A 14,850-nucleotide genomic window follows, 5' to 3' on the forward strand; every position below is an offset into this window, starting at 1 on the left:
TCGAACGACGGCTAGGCCACTTTACGGTACGGAGACTGGTGCCCTCTATCGCGCCAGCCTCGCACCGTGACGCGACAACGACCTAACATACTGGAGGCATAGGAAACAATACTGACATCATTGCCTTTGGCGCCGACGGTCCTTCCGTCTGGTGATGTTCCCCGTTTCGTCTGTCCTGTTCCAGCCGCGCCTTCCTTCGACGTACGTTTCGGAGCTCCTCGCCATTTGGCACATGCAAATTCCCCTTCATCGCCCACGACACTATCCCACGATAACCTCACCATCATTTCGTATCAGAACCAACAGCACAAGCTAAACATGCCAACCACGGCACCTAGCCAAGGCACACTACCAACAGCACCCGCCTTCAGTTGGCTCACACACCTGAACAACAACAGATAGACCAGAAAACTGACGAGCCCGTCGTACCTGCATCTCCATCGCGTACCCCTGCTTCCTCATTTCCGCCATCGCCACCGTTACAAGCGTCCTAGCGTCGTGGGCCAAGTCCATGGTCAAACTGCCTGGCTGTTTTGCCCTCTGGCCAGACGTTGCAAGACTTGTGAGACTCCCCTGCACACCACCTTCTCTTTTTCCTTCTTCCCCTGTCCAGGTTCCTGCTCGAGGCACGGATACATCTTCCCCACCACTGGACATTGGGAAGTCAAGGACCTTTGGGTTGTCAGCAACACTACCCAGCTTATACACGCTAGCAACAGGCCGCTCGTGAACCTTCAACCGCGGTGGGAGCGCTACGGCATCCTGTCCACGCTTGACCCCTGGCCTAATCCACACCAGCCCACTTCCTAGCGCGCCAAAAACATAAAAAAGCGTAAAAACGCAAAAGCACAGGCCGGGCGCAGGGAGCGAAAAAGACAGAGAACAGGAAGGACAAAGGGGAGCGAAATGCCAGTAAAGACCGCGTCTTGGAGGTCCAAGTCGCCAAACATCGCCAAAACAATAAAAAGAAGCCTTGACAGTGGAGGAGATCAGAAACCGGCGAGCCTAGCCCACACTGCCGGCCGGTCGACTAAAAAAGAAACACAGGGGGTCGAAAAGAAAGAAACAAAGAGAGGACAAATCGAGGGTGAGGCGAAGAGAGGAACGGGAAGGACAAGGGGCGATCCCCTGTCACCTGTGTTTTTTTTTTTGGCGACTGTGGGCTGTGTGGAAGACACATCCGATTCAACGGGGACGGGATCTTTCCACGCGCTTGCAAGCCCCATACTGGGGAAGTTCCTGGGAAAATACTGCTTTACCGTGGAGATACTTCCTAGTCTTGGCTGTTCTTTTCGCCCTGTCATTCTGCCACTTTATTTTCTTCCGGATCTTTCACTCCTACGGTCGTTTGATTTTTTGAGTTTGATTTTTGAAATTGTTTGTTTGTCTGTTTATATTGTACTTGTACGACATATTCGGCGCGTGGTCCTTGTATGATTACAAAACCTAGGAACCTGGAACTTGGAACCTGGAACCTGGCTTACACGGCTCTGGATCGACGACACGTAAGTAAACGACGTGCGGCGAACCGACGCGGCGACTCACACCCGCTCCACGACTCCCGGAAACAACGGAGCCTTTCAAGACAACAACGGTGAAGAAGGGCCACACCGTGGTAGAATCGAGGGCAACGCCTCCACCTCGAGTCCTGGAGACCACGACGCCGATACAGTAGCCTCCTCATTCGCGCCATGTCTGAGGCGGTGCCGAACAATATGACCGCGACCGCAGACGAGGCATCATCAAATGCTTCTACGGTCACGACGCTCGAGGCCTTGCAAAAACAGTCCAGCCACACACGCCGCATGCGACCACCAGTCGTCCTCCACGAAGCAGCCGGTGCCGACGAGCCCCGAGTACCCCTTCGCAGCGGGCCGCGCGAAGGTGGACTGCGCGCCACCAACCCTGAAAAGCTCGCCCACAGAGAGTCGCGCTTGGGTCTGCGCGGTCTGTTTTCAAGACACAAGGCCTCCGGCCAGGACGTGCGTGCCTCCATCGTCGACTTTAGCAGCTGGCCTTATTTTCATACCCCAAGGTCCGAATCGGCACTGCCAAAGAATCCGCATGCTGCATCGTCGTCGCTGTCCGTTGTGCCACAGGAGCCCGAACCGAAGACGGATCTTCCGGTCGCGCCCACGCCTGACCGCTCTACCCCGACGCCGACTCTCCACGGTCAGCAGGCTCCTGTGACCGCCACACAGCCTACCGAGTCGGCAGTGCCATTAATAGGAACACCGAGCACCACCAAGGCCAAGAAGCCCGCTGTCCCGTTGCGCAGCCGGACGCCAATATCCTCGTCACGCGCCGTTCGGGGCTCACTCGCTACCTGGGACCCGCCGCCACTGTTCCAAGCATACCCCCAGGCCATCAAGCACGCCCAGTTGCCAATATGTACTACATCTATCGAGGTCCTCATGCGCCTGCAGGGGAGCGTCGGTGGTGTCGACGCGGCCGCTCGTGAGGCTGACTCACTGGAAGATGGGGTTGAGAAGCTCGCGGAGAAAGCAAAGAGACGACACCGCCGCAACACCTCAGGCTCTTCCATGAAGCTCGACTGGGTGACTAAGATCTACGTCCTCGTCACCTCGGGCTACCTTTTGCAATACTCTGCCGAGGGCTCCTTTGATCGCCTACCGGAGAAGATCCTGCCCATCAGCCGCGACTCGGCCGCGTTTGCAAGCGACCTGATCCCGGGACGCCACTGGGTCCTGCGTGTTAGCTCGTCCATGGACGTCGACGGGTCACAGACAAACGACTCCCGCTCTCTATTTTCCCGCTTGCCCTTCCGCGCCGCCGAGCGTCGGCAAGCCACTACCTTCCTCATGGTATTTGAGAGTGCCGAGGAAATGGAGAGCTGGATTAGCATCCTGCGCCGCGAGATCGAACAGCTGGGCGGCAAGAAGCATCTTTCCGAGACGGGCAAGCCCAAGGCCGAGAACGGCGTCGTCGACCCTCGATTCCAGGTCAACCACCGGACGCTGGTTGTGCGTGACCCGGAGCGCTTTTCCCGGATCCTCAGCCCAAGTGACGTGGCACACATCCCCCGCCGCACGCCAAGAGAGGGAAACCAACATCAACACCTCGAGGCGCCTTCGCCCGCGGCTACTATGTCACTCCCCGACCGCGACCCTCTGAGCGACGACATGTCGACGACCAACAGCATCTACTCACAGGATGGACGCCAGCTCGAGAGTTTGCGGGACAGCGCTGGCAACCGGTTTTCGTACATATCGTCTGGCCAGCGTACGATTGTGACATCCGACAGCTCGTCGCCGCCATGCTCGCCTGTCCGGAACAGCTTCACCAGCAACCACAACGCCCAGACTGACGAACAACAAGGCACGACGGCCACATCCACATCCACACCATCGCCCCCACCACCTCCACCAACACAACCACAACCGGCTCCCGAAAGCCCAGACGCTCGGCCAGCGGTTCGGTTACGGACCAACGCTGCAGCCATCCTCGAACGTAGGCAATCAATGCAGGTCATGACCTCGAGCCAACGCGTGGCGGACATTCATATGCTGCCGACGCAGCTGCCGCCGCCGCAGCCACCGCCGACAGAGGCCCTACCCCGTTTGCCGACTTCGACGTTCTCCATGTCAAAACCTCTTCCTCCACCAGTTCCACTGCGGCGTGAGACGAACTTTAGTCTCTTTGACGCTGCGGCAACCATCCCCAACTTCAGCGTGCCGCATTCGGCATCGAAGCGCTACTCGGCCGTTATGAAAACTTCCGCAGCACCCGGCATGCCCCCGACACAGGACCTGCTTGCACATCCTGTGCCTGACTCTACGCTGGCTGCGGCATTTTCTGCCTTCCCGCTCCCCCCTCGCGAGGCCCCGCCGCGACTACAGCAATCCGCATTCGGCCCGCCAAGTACCAGGAACAGTCGACGGCGGCTGCCCCCGCCGTCCCTGGCCTTCTCACGACCGCTGTCCATTGTCGCGGATCACGCATCGCCGAGTACAACATCGCCGCCGCTACCTGGGGAGGTTGTTGTTTCCAATGCGGCACTGGACGACAACAACCCAAGCAGCCCTGGTTACGGGTCCGATGTGCCCGACACGCCTGCCCTCTTCGATGCCTGGAAGAGCCCAGAGCCCGTGGTTGCAAAGCAGCCCTCCTCACCAACCCGGCCGGTGTCTCGGCGACGCAGTGGATCGTTCTCGTCGCTTTCGCGAAACAGCAACAAGCCAGGCAGCAGCGGCAGCGATAATAGCTATGCCACGGCATCGGAGGTCCCTGTCCGCAACAGCCCCCGTAGACACTTCAGCATGCTCGCGCTGCGCTCGGTCTCTGACTCGGCGTCGGAGCGTATTGAGCCACGGACCGTCGTCGTGCCCAAGCGCGCCTCGATGATTCTGCCCTTGTCCAAGTACAATGCACTGTCGCCAAAGCTGCCAGAGGACGATCCGAGAGACAACTGGACGGCACCGCCACCGCCGCTGGCTGCACCATTGACTGCACCATTGGCTGCACCACTGGTACCGCCACTGGCACCGCCTCCGTCACAGCCCCTGCCCCAACCCCCGTCGCGGCCGCAGTCGCGTGGACAGTCGCAGTCGCGGACAAGCTCTCTGACTCGCCTGCAAAGCCGCTCGCCTGCACGTCCAAGGTCCTCGCATGGCAGCAACGGCAACCGTGGCAGCAGTGACTTTTCTTTCCCGCTGCCTCCTGACAACAAACGGGCGAGCATGTTTGTTCAGCCGAGTGCTGGTGTCGGAGGACGCATCGCCGATGGTCGTCAAACGTCGCGGCCGCTGTCGCTCTATCATGCCACTGCGATGTCGCGGGCTGGCGGCAGTGTCGACACGGGCCGCGGCCGCACGTCGATCAAGCCCGAGCCTCTGGCGACGCTGGCGGTAACTGATGCATCGAACGGGTCGCTCGCGCCACCGGTCATGCACGCACGTGCCCGCTCCACATCGTCCAACGGCGCACTGCACCGCCGCAGCCCGCCGCAGCTGGCCGACGGACCACCGCCCGCGCCGCCACCATCTTGCGCGCTCCCGCCCCTACCTGTAAAGGCGCCCGAACCGGACCCTCGGCGGCGAATTCTGCCGGTCTGATCAGTGTGCTCGCGCCAGAGTACAACACACCCGCACACTCGTCGGCCACATGGCTCTGTCATTCACTTTTTCTCTCATGTTTTGTCTTTCTTTTCTCTCCCTTTTACCCCTTCTATTTCCTATTTCCTTCCTCTTTTCTATCTTCCCCCCTTCCAGTCAACTGGTCACCTTCCAGTCTTTTATATTTCCTTTGTCATCAAGAGGCGCGGTGCACATAAACCGAAAGACTTTGGGTTGCACGGAGTCTATTACTGGGTGTATCGCTTTTGCTGCGCTGTATTATTATTTTTCTTTCCAGTCAGCAGACGACTGTATTATAAGGCTGGGAGCGAACGGCACTATTTTGCCTTTGTGGACGAATCATGCGGCCAACGAACAATCTACATGTTGAATGTAAACAGCACCATTGCCACATTGTGAATGATAATGACAATGCCGACGTCACGACAGCGTTACCGTACGCATTGTGGTGTTGCGGCGGGCGAATCAGCGATAATAGGGACGGTATACGAGGATCTCACCCGTAGCAGTGTGTGCAATTTTGCCCCACTTTAAATAGGGAACCGTCAACAGAGAACCACACAGAATATGGGCCATAAGATTCAGGTACCAGTGCGCCAAATTTTGCTGTTGCGGTACCGCACGACCTGAAAACTTTGCCCCACACTGCCTGGCAGTGGCCAAAAAATTCGACGCAAAAGGCAAGACAAAATCACACACTTTCTGGAAAAAAAGGCCCCACGCAAATCACAACCACAATCCTCACGATCACGACCTACTATCACAACCCACCCGCCCACGACTGCGATCGCGATCCGGACGCCTGTTATCGAAACACACCTGTATTGAAGAATAGGCACAGAACAAAGGCACACCACACACACACACACACGCACGCACACACCGCAACCATGTCGACAGCCGCGCTGCCGAACCGTGCCAAGCACGACTGGGCCGACGACGAGGACATTGACGAGACCGCCGTCAGCACCGAGCTGCCGCCGCCGCAGACTATCAGCAACAAGGATGGCACCAAGACCACCATCAGCTACCGCTTCAACGAGCAGGGCCAAAAGGTCAAGACCACGCGCCGCATCCGCTTCATCACCCACCGCGAGGTCGTCAACCCCCGCGTCGCCAACCGCATGACGCTCTCCAAGTTCGGCCTGTCGGCCAAGGACCCTGCCGGCCCGGCCACCGACACCACCTCCATCGCCGAGAACATCATCTTCCGCCCCAGCTCCAACTGGCGCAAGGACGCCAAGGACGAGGCCAAGGACCCCAACGCCAACGCCCTCAAGGACAAGCTCAAGGACAAGAAGGTCAAGTGCCGTATTTGCAACGGCGAGCATTTCACCGCCCGCTGTCCCTACAAGGACACCATGGCGCCCATCGGCGAGACAACCGGCCCTGCCGACACGGGCGCCGACGACGACGAGGGCGCCGCCTCGCGTGCGGGCGCGGCCGGCGGCGACGGCAAGAAGGGCTCGTACGTGCCCCCCGCGCTGCGGGGCGGTGCGGCGGCCGCGGGGGCGGGCAGCAGCATGGCGGGTGCCGGTGGCAAGTACGGCGAGCGCGACGACTTTGCCACGCTGCGCGTGACGAATGTGTCGGAGCTGGCCGAGGAGCAGGAGCTGCGCGATATGTTCGAGCGGTTCGGCCGGGTAACGCGCGTGTTCCTGGCCAAGGACCGCGACACAGGTCTGGCCAAGGGCTTTGCGTTTGTCAGCTTTGCCGATCGGACGGATGCGGTCAAGGCGTGCGAGAAGATGGACGGCTTTGGTTTCAAGCACCTCATTATACGCGTGGAGTTTGCCAAGAAGGCAACCTAAGGGGAGCGTGGAGATGGGAAGACGCTCTTCGTTTTCCCCTTTGATGCGGAGTCCATGGAGAGAGGAAGTAAAATAAAGGCAAAAGAAGGATCGGGGAAGGGAACGGAAACAAGAAGGGTTTCTACGCATTCCTAACAATGCCATTTGTTTGTTTGTTTGCTTAATCTGTTCTTTTTGATCTTGTAATTCACGAAATTTGACAGGCTATGAAAGAGATTCTCCTTGTTCTATCGACTGTGTACTATTTGTAAGAGACTGCTAGCCTGCCCATGGTGTCTCCTAATACGAAAAGAACCACAGGATGCCGTGGTCGACTTCTTCTTCCTTCCTTTTGCGTAGCCTGCGGCTGGCTGCGCTTCTGGTCCGCGGTCGAGACCGGTACTCGTAATTATCACGCATCCGGGCCGCAGTTCGCGTCGAGACGGAGGCAGGACCCGAAGGCACCATAGTGGAAGCCCGTCGTTTCGTCCTCTGCCTGTTGCTCTGGCCTGTGCCTCTACTTGTAACCGACGCAGAGATGGAAGCCGGCGACGACTCCGGAGCAGATGTCGTTGCGGGAACCCGGTCTGGGACAGTCCGCGCTGTTCCACTGGACCGGCCACTACGCGACGAACTAGCCCCGGACGCCTTGGCACCTGTCTGTCTGTTCGAGCCCGCACGATCTTGGGCCAAGGCATCATCTGCTCGTTTTTTTGCCAATGCTTGCTTCCGATCTCTGTCGTTGTTGCTCACGCTCGCCAGAAGGGGCGTAAACAGCGACCGGTACTGGATACCAAGGCCAGGATACTCTGGAACAGGCCGTGCGCTTTTATTTCTGCTCACAAGACTGGCGGAAGGCGCACTGGTGCTCGTACTGGTCGTTCGGTTGGATCCAATCTCCTTCGCGGCAACATTCTCGACGAGAATATGCGGTGTCAGACGGAGGACATCGACGGAGAGCCTCAGAGCTTCTTGCAGATGATTCTTGGCTTTGCCGTAATGGTCTTTGGCCTCGGCATACAAGGCGCGCGCCTCGGCGGAGCGTCGATAGACATTCTGGCGCTGCTGAAGATGCTGGATCGTGCTGGCAACACTGATGCTGCTGTGATTGCTTCGAATAAGGGACTGGACGTCTCCAACGGAACTTCCTCGGGCTTTGGATGACTGTGACCGTGTCGATCTTGTAAGCTCAGTCGACTGCGCGAGCCGCTCCTTTGGCTTCTGCAAAGAGACCTCTTTTTGGGAGTCGTTCTTCTTGGTTCCGTCCGTGATCTTTATTCTTGCATCTCTCTGCTTTCCTGTCGATCCCGAGGAGCTTCCTGGCGTTGGGACCTGCTTTCGAGTTGACACCTGTTCTGGGTTGGGTGTCTGTTCCCTAGCTCTCGGTTCTTTGGCCAGATTGCCTTTGACATTTTGCTTCTCCGCGGAGCTCTCCGTGTCTCTTTTCTCGACGACGTAGACGGCCGATCCCAGCGAGGGAGTCCTGCTCCCACCATTTGCATCGGAGCCAAACGACACTACCGGCTGCGTTCCGGCGGGCAGCATCTTGCTCGATTTCTTTTCGGTGGCCACACCCTTGATGGGCCCATTGTCTTTCGACCCTTTTCCAGTCGGTTTTGTCTGTTCCACAACCCCAAGATTGGACGATGTCACAGCAGATTTCGGTTGTGAATAGATTGATGGTGGAGGGACTGGCGGCCGAGATGGAGGAGGAGGCGCGCCGGCCACCACTGCCAGCGGTAAAGGAGAAGACGACGTCGGTGGTGCAGGAGAGTGAGGCCGTGGCCGCAGCCTGTTTGGGCGTGGAGGCACGACCGGGGGCTTCGCTTCGCGGACCATGTTGTGATTGTTTCTCCGATATACTCTTGGGAGGCGATTTTGAGCAGAGCTTGAGACCTTTTGCACTTTTCTTCTTCTTTCAACTTTGAAGAGAGAATCGACTGTGAGAGCCTCCTTTTTAACAAAGGTCCCATTCACAACACACACACACACACAAACACACACGCACACGGCCTCCATTTCGTCACCCGTGCCACCGTTCCCACACCTCCATCGGTGTCCCTAGACACACCGGACCACCGACCAGTGCTTACCAAACTCTTGGTTGACGGGTTGTGAGCCAAGCAGAATGGATCAATATATTTTAAGCCAGGCGCCATAAAACATAAAAGACCGCTAGTTGCTTCGCTTACCCAGAAAATGCAGGAAAATAAATATAAACCGTGGAACAGCAAACGCAACGAGATGGAGGTGCGGGCTGTAAAACTATAACAAAGGGCGTAAATAAATACCAGGCACAACGCGTAGGAACCGGGGGCGCACTGAGCAATGTGTGCAATGTCGCGCATCTAGACTCTGCCTGATTCAATGCTGTGCCTCTGCCTAAGCCTCTCTCCAAGAAAGTGACAACAGGCTCCACTGTAGTGTCCCATCATCGGTTGGATATGAGATACAGGCTCAGGGCACTTTCATCCTGAGAGTGCACAGCTGAAGTCTCACTCGATCCATCTGGCCGCCACCCGACGGCAGGAAATGCACCGGTCAAGAAGTAGGATCCAAGTATAGGACTCCAAAACGAAGCCGGTGCTGGTGACGGGCTCATTAAGCAGCTTTGCACGCGAAATTGGACCGGGGAATTTTTCATTGGTGTCGTGCCTCGCGGCCGCTAGGCAAACCTGCTGGCAAAATGCAGGACGTCCGCGGAAGAACAGACAAAACGGAACACAACAAGGTTGGCCAGCAGCGGAAACAGCATGCAATAAGGCAGAGACGGGACGGCGGTGCGCAATGGTGGTGGTGGTGGTGGTGGTTGTTGTGGTGGTAGGCTGTCTGGGCGTATTGCGAAGCGTGTCCGTTTCGAGTCTTGAATGCTGCAAGGTTCGTTTTCCCGAACTGCCGACCATAATTTTCCGACTAGAGGGCCATGGCGTTGTGTCTTCCCTCATACCAGACGCGAATGTTGGCACAAGGCTGTGATGCATTTTGTCACGTATTTATGCAAAAGCCTCCTGCTCCTTGTTTTCGTCAACCCCCCATCCATACGCTCCTGCCTGCCTGGCAAGGCTCGCTAGTCGTTGCGCTTGCCCTGAACGGCACCAGCAACGGCGCTACGATCAGCACGTTAGCCCCCACTGCCACGTCTGGAGGAAGGTGCCACAACGCCCCGCTATCCACACCTTTGCATCAAGCTGCACCCCAAAGCCGAGAAGCTTCGTCCTGCATACGGCTTAGGCTCGTTGGGGACGCGAAATTGCGCACAGAATTTTTTGGCCATTTTTTGCTCTTTTCTCATGTTTTGCCCTGTTCGACTTTGCTGTTTTTGTGGATTGTTTTGTCGCTGTTCCAGCTGTGTGTTGAGTGGGCTGCGAAAATGCATAGTTTTGGGCATGTGACAGTACCCACGCGCGCGTGGCCTCCTTCCCGTCCTTGCCAAGTCAACCTCAACAAAAAACCAACAGGCGGTTCCAAGTCTAAAATCATACGTCGTCAAACGGCAAGAGCTATGGGTGAAGTGCGTTGCAACGGTCAATAACGGCAACCGCGACTGTTCGTCATCTGATCGCAAACCGCCTCTCTGCGTGTGTATCAAGGGCACGTTCTGCATCTGCCGTACTTTGCAGCAATACCCCTCCATTGCTCTTTCTTTTGCGATCGACATCTCCGTTACTACGTCGTGCTTCCTGTTTTCTTGGTTCGACGGTGAGGCACTGGGCTTCTCCTGCCTTCCGCCCCCTTCTGACAGGACCCCACTAAAGCTCAATCCCTTCCTTCCTCACTACTAAAACACAGGGACCCGGTGTTTCCTGCCTCTTATCTACTTTCGCTTCCCTCTATTTTTGCGTACCTCACCGCGCCCTTTCTCACCTCTCTTCGTTCTCTTCTTCATCTCCTCAATTGCTTCGCCAATTCTCCCCGTTGCCGCATCCTCAACCTCCCGCTTGCAGCTCAATCCCGAACCACACCCGACCATGAGCTCTGCCCCAGACGCAGCTCTGGAGCAGCCCGGCCAGCTCCGCCAACGTCATGCCCCTGCCGACGGTCCTGTGGCGGCATCCGTCTCCGCCAAGGGCGACGTGAGCAGCGTTGGCTCGGAGCCGTCTGGCGAGGACGTGTTGAAGCCCAAGAAGACGTACGGCCGGACGCCTGACGGCACAGGTATGTAGCTCGTGCTTTCAGCCCTTGCATCTGTCGTGTTGTGTGTACACCCCACGTTTCCGGGATTACCCCATGTGGAGAGCAATCGTACATGTGGAACATCGAAAACAAAACCAAAGAGAATCTTGTCGCTAACGATGGCACCCGTCGTATTTTTTTTTTTTGCCGCGCAGTCTTCACCGTCCCTACAACCCATGACATGGTGTCGCAGCTGCTCGATCCTCGCCAGCCGAAGAACTTGTCCGACGTCGTGGTGCTCGCCATTCTTGCCCTCCACATTCTCGCCGCGTATCTGCTCCCTGCCGGCCTGAAGCGTCCTGTCTGTGCTGCGCTCTTTTTGTTCTGGCGCGCCTCGTACAACATTGGCATTGGCAGCTTGTTGACCGTGCAGTCCAAATACCGGCTGCTGGTGGCCTGGGCAAAGCGGTGGAAGCTCTTCGAGAATCCGGAAACCGGCAAGAACCCGCGTCCATGGCTCTACCGCCTTCTGAAGTGGGAGCTCGAGGCCAAGATCCCGGAGGACTACGTCTTTGAGAAGGCGCCCATCGAGTATAATACCTGGCTCGTCTTCCGCCGCGTTGTGGACCTCATCTTGATGTGTGATTTTGTGTCGTACTGCTTGTTTGCTATTGTGTCGAGCCACCGCCCCGAAAGTGAGAGCTTTGTTATGGCCGTCGCCCGCTGGGCTGTGGGCATTGCTCTGTTTGGTTTCAACCTCTGGGTAAAACTCGATGCCCACCGTGTCGTCAAGGATTTCGCCTGGTACTGGGGCGACTTCTTCTACCTGGTCGACCAGGAGCTCACCTTTGACGGCGTCTTTGAGATGGCCCCGCATCCCATGTACTCGATTGGTTATGCCGGCTACTACGGCATTTCCATGATGGCTGCCAGCTACGACGTGCTGTTCATTTCCATCGTTGCCCACCTCGCTCAGTTTATCTTCTTGGCCGTTGTCGAGAACCCGCACATTGAGAAGACATACAACCCGCCCACCCCGCGTGCTGCGCGTGCTGATTCTAGCCTCAGCACAGATAGTGCCCATGCCCAGGCGGTGCAGCAGCTCAGACAGCTCCAGGATGCCCAGCAGCAGCCCATTGACTCGACAACGCCGGCCGGCGCCGCCGCGGCAGTCCCCGCAGTCGTTCACGATCTGTGGGGCATGGCGAACCTCGACCTGTTCCGCTCGATCGACTACTCTGTCATTCTCCTTGGCGGCTACCTCTCCTTCCTGACGATCGTGACCCCGAACACACCGCTCTGGCAGGGCCTTTCGCTGTTCCACGCCATCGGTTGGCGCATTTGGTACAACGTCGGCCTTGGCCTCATCCTGCGCCGCCAGTCAAGTGCCAAGTGGTTCACCCGCCATTTCCTCAAGTACGGTGAGAGCGCCGGCGAGGCCTGGCAGCAGTGGAAGGGCATGTACCACATCAGCATGGCCATGTGCCATATGTCGTTCATGATGGCCTGCTGGAAGATGTACTCGCCCCCCGAGAACTGGAATTACGGCTGGGCCATCCTAAAGCACGTGCTGGGCAGCAGCCTTGTGGCTCTGCAGGTGTGGACGGCGTTCAGCATCTACGACGAGCTCGGCGAGTTTGGCTGGTTCTACGGCGATTTCTTCTTTGACAGCACCGGCAAGTTGACGTACAAGTCCATCTACCGGTACCTGAACAACCCGGAGCGCATCATCGGCACAGCCGGCCTGTGGGGCGCTGCCCTGATAACGTGGAGCCGGTCCATCTTTATCCTGGCGCTGATCGGCCACATTCTGACGCTTGGCTTCCTTGCGTATGTTGAGAAGCCGCACATGCAGAAGATCTACGGCCGCAAGCTGCGCTCCGAGGCTGGTCTGACCAAGTTCATCCGCAAGTCTCTGCCGCCGCCGGTCAAGGAGTGGCAGGACAGCGTGGACCGCGTTCTCGACGAGACGCGGCACTTTGTCGAGGAGTTTGTGGACGCCGCGCGGCCCAAACTGGCTGCCGGTGTGTCGACCATTGTGCGTGATACGTCAGCACTCTTCAACAAGTACCCTGCGCGTCTTACAATTACTCGCATTGTCCCTGGCGTGGCTGGCTTCGACCCCAAATACTACTGTCTTGAAATCGAGGGTGAGCAATTGCCATCGCCTATGGTCCAGAGCGGCAGCCGAGAGTCGCACAATGCTGCCGCTGCCTCTTCTTCGATTTCTTCCTCTTCGTCTACTTCTCCGTCTCCTGAGGGTGAGACTAATGCACGCGCATACAACAACGGTAAGACGATCGTACTGCAGTATGGCGCTCCCATCCGCGTGCGCTGGACAGCACCAGCCAATCATTGCAAGAAGGACTGGGTTGGCCTGTATAAGGTGGCGGACGGCCGGTCACGGGAGAAGACCGAGGTGCCGTCTCTTGGCCGTTGGGTGCCGACGACGCCGGGCGTGTTCGACACTGCTATTGACCGGGGCATTCTGTCGTCGGACGAGCCAGTCAAGGGCGGCAAGGCGTCGCCTGATGACCCGGACCTGGTGACGGGCGAGATGGTCTTTGAGGGCGATCAACTGTGGTGGACCTCGGGTGTGTTCGAGTTCCGGTATCACCACGACGGCAGCCACAACGTCATGTCGATTTCACAGCCGTTCGAGGTACGAATCGCCAAGTTCGACGACGACGAAGAAGGCTCTGTCGACATGGGCCTCAGCGGCGGCGGTGGTGGCGGCAAGATCGGTATCTACGCCAAGGCCGTCGAGGAGGCGTTGCTCCCTGTGGTGCAGAACTGCCTGGACCGCGACCCAGACATTGCACCGACGACCGCCGATGACGTGTTTGGTGGGCACGTGGAGCGGGACTCCAAGTATGCGCGACGTGTGGTGTACGCGATCCACCACATGTTTGGTATCGAGTTTGCGCCGGCTGTGGTGCCCGCTGACGGCACGGTGCGCAAACTGGCGTACCGGATATACAACGCCAAACAAGTTCTTGTAAGTGGACCCGCCCTTGTCGCTGTTTGTTACATTTTTACCTTTCCCATGCCAACTGATTTGAATCTAGGCACCGTACAGCATGTCACCGTCGCGGTAAGGCGCGTGACTATGCGTCTTGCCCTGACTGCACCTTCTCGCCCCCATATACTTTCGTCCCCATGCTCTCGCCCCGCCTTTCAACTTGCTCTCCTCTCTTCTCCAGCTTTGCCGCCATCTCTACGGCGATCCTGTTAGCCTTTGTTCTTGTTCCTCTAGAATGATTTTTGCATTTACACCCCCAAAAAGCGATACCATGGCGAACAGAAATTACATACATACGATGGATAGATATTACGTTTTGTGTTCTGTGTTCCCTTTTCTTTTGATATTTTCCTTCTTGTTTTTGATGCGAAGTTCCCGGGTCTTTTCTTGGACCGAGTGGCTGTGGGTTGCGTAGGTTCCGTTCCAACACGGCGCCTACAAATAGCAGATTATCTTTGCATTGATATATTTTGGATCTTGGCCTGCCTCCAAGTCTATCTTTTTCAACATGTCTATTTAGTCTCCTTCTGCAATATTTTGAGAGTGACGCTCTTCCTTGACGTTGACTGTCATACATTGGTAGTTTGGAGGCCTGTGTTGTCGAAGCCGTTTCGCCGCAGTCTCCGGCTTGCCAGGCTCTGCAGCCAACAAACAGAGACACAACGTCGTGTGGCGTTCCTACGTGACTTTATTGGCCGATGACAGCATGGGATGCTGCAGCCAAACACGAGCAACCTTTCTGACTTTTCTTTTCAGCGTCCAGATGCTTCCCAAGAGTCTGGACCGCCAGAGACCACTCTTTCTCCTGCTTCTGCCATTTTAGCCTATC

The 14,850-nt window shown here is 57.2% G+C and overlaps 4 protein-coding genes across 4 annotated transcripts; 3 read left to right on the plus strand and 1 right to left on the minus strand.

The window, feature by feature from the left end:
* Positions 1-1,691: 1,691 nt before the first annotated feature.
* SPSK_02985 (uncharacterized protein) lies at positions 1,692-5,075 on the plus strand (the record flags this gene model as incomplete). Its single annotated transcript, XM_016729830.1, has 1 exon — positions 1,692-5,075. The coding sequence occupies one exon, from the start codon at positions 1,692-1,694 to the stop codon at positions 5,073-5,075; it is 3,384 nt and encodes a 1,127-aa protein (XP_016585018.1).
* Positions 5,076-5,986: 911 nt separating this feature from the next.
* Positions 5,987-6,907, plus strand: SPSK_03545 (translation initiation factor 3 subunit G; the record flags this gene model as incomplete). The annotated part of the gene is made up of 1 exon (XM_016730383.1): positions 5,987-6,907. The coding sequence occupies one exon, from the start codon at positions 5,987-5,989 to the stop codon at positions 6,905-6,907; it is 921 nt and encodes a 306-aa protein (XP_016585019.1).
* A 279-nt stretch (positions 6,908-7,186) lies between these two features.
* On the minus strand, positions 7,187-8,725 carry SPSK_03311 (uncharacterized protein; the record flags this gene model as incomplete). The annotated part of the gene is made up of 1 exon (XM_016730149.1): positions 7,187-8,725. The coding sequence occupies one exon, from the start codon at positions 8,723-8,725 to the stop codon at positions 7,187-7,189; it is 1,539 nt and encodes a 512-aa protein (XP_016585020.1).
* Positions 8,726-10,854: 2,129 nt separating this feature from the next.
* SPSK_02993 (phosphatidylethanolamine N-methyltransferase) lies at positions 10,855-14,097 on the plus strand (the record flags this gene model as incomplete). The annotated part of the gene is made up of 3 exons (XM_016729838.1): positions 10,855-11,041; positions 11,215-13,997; positions 14,068-14,097. 3 exons carry the CDS (start codon positions 10,855-10,857, stop codon positions 14,095-14,097), a joined length of 3,000 nt encoding a protein of 999 aa, XP_016585021.1.
* Between the last annotated feature and the right edge of the window lie 753 nt (positions 14,098-14,850).

Source organism: Sporothrix schenckii (assembly GCF_000961545.1).
Source record: "Sporothrix schenckii 1099-18 chromosome Unknown Cont47, whole genome shotgun sequence".
NCBI lineage: Eukaryota > Fungi > Ascomycota > Sordariomycetes > Ophiostomatales > Ophiostomataceae > Sporothrix > Sporothrix schenckii.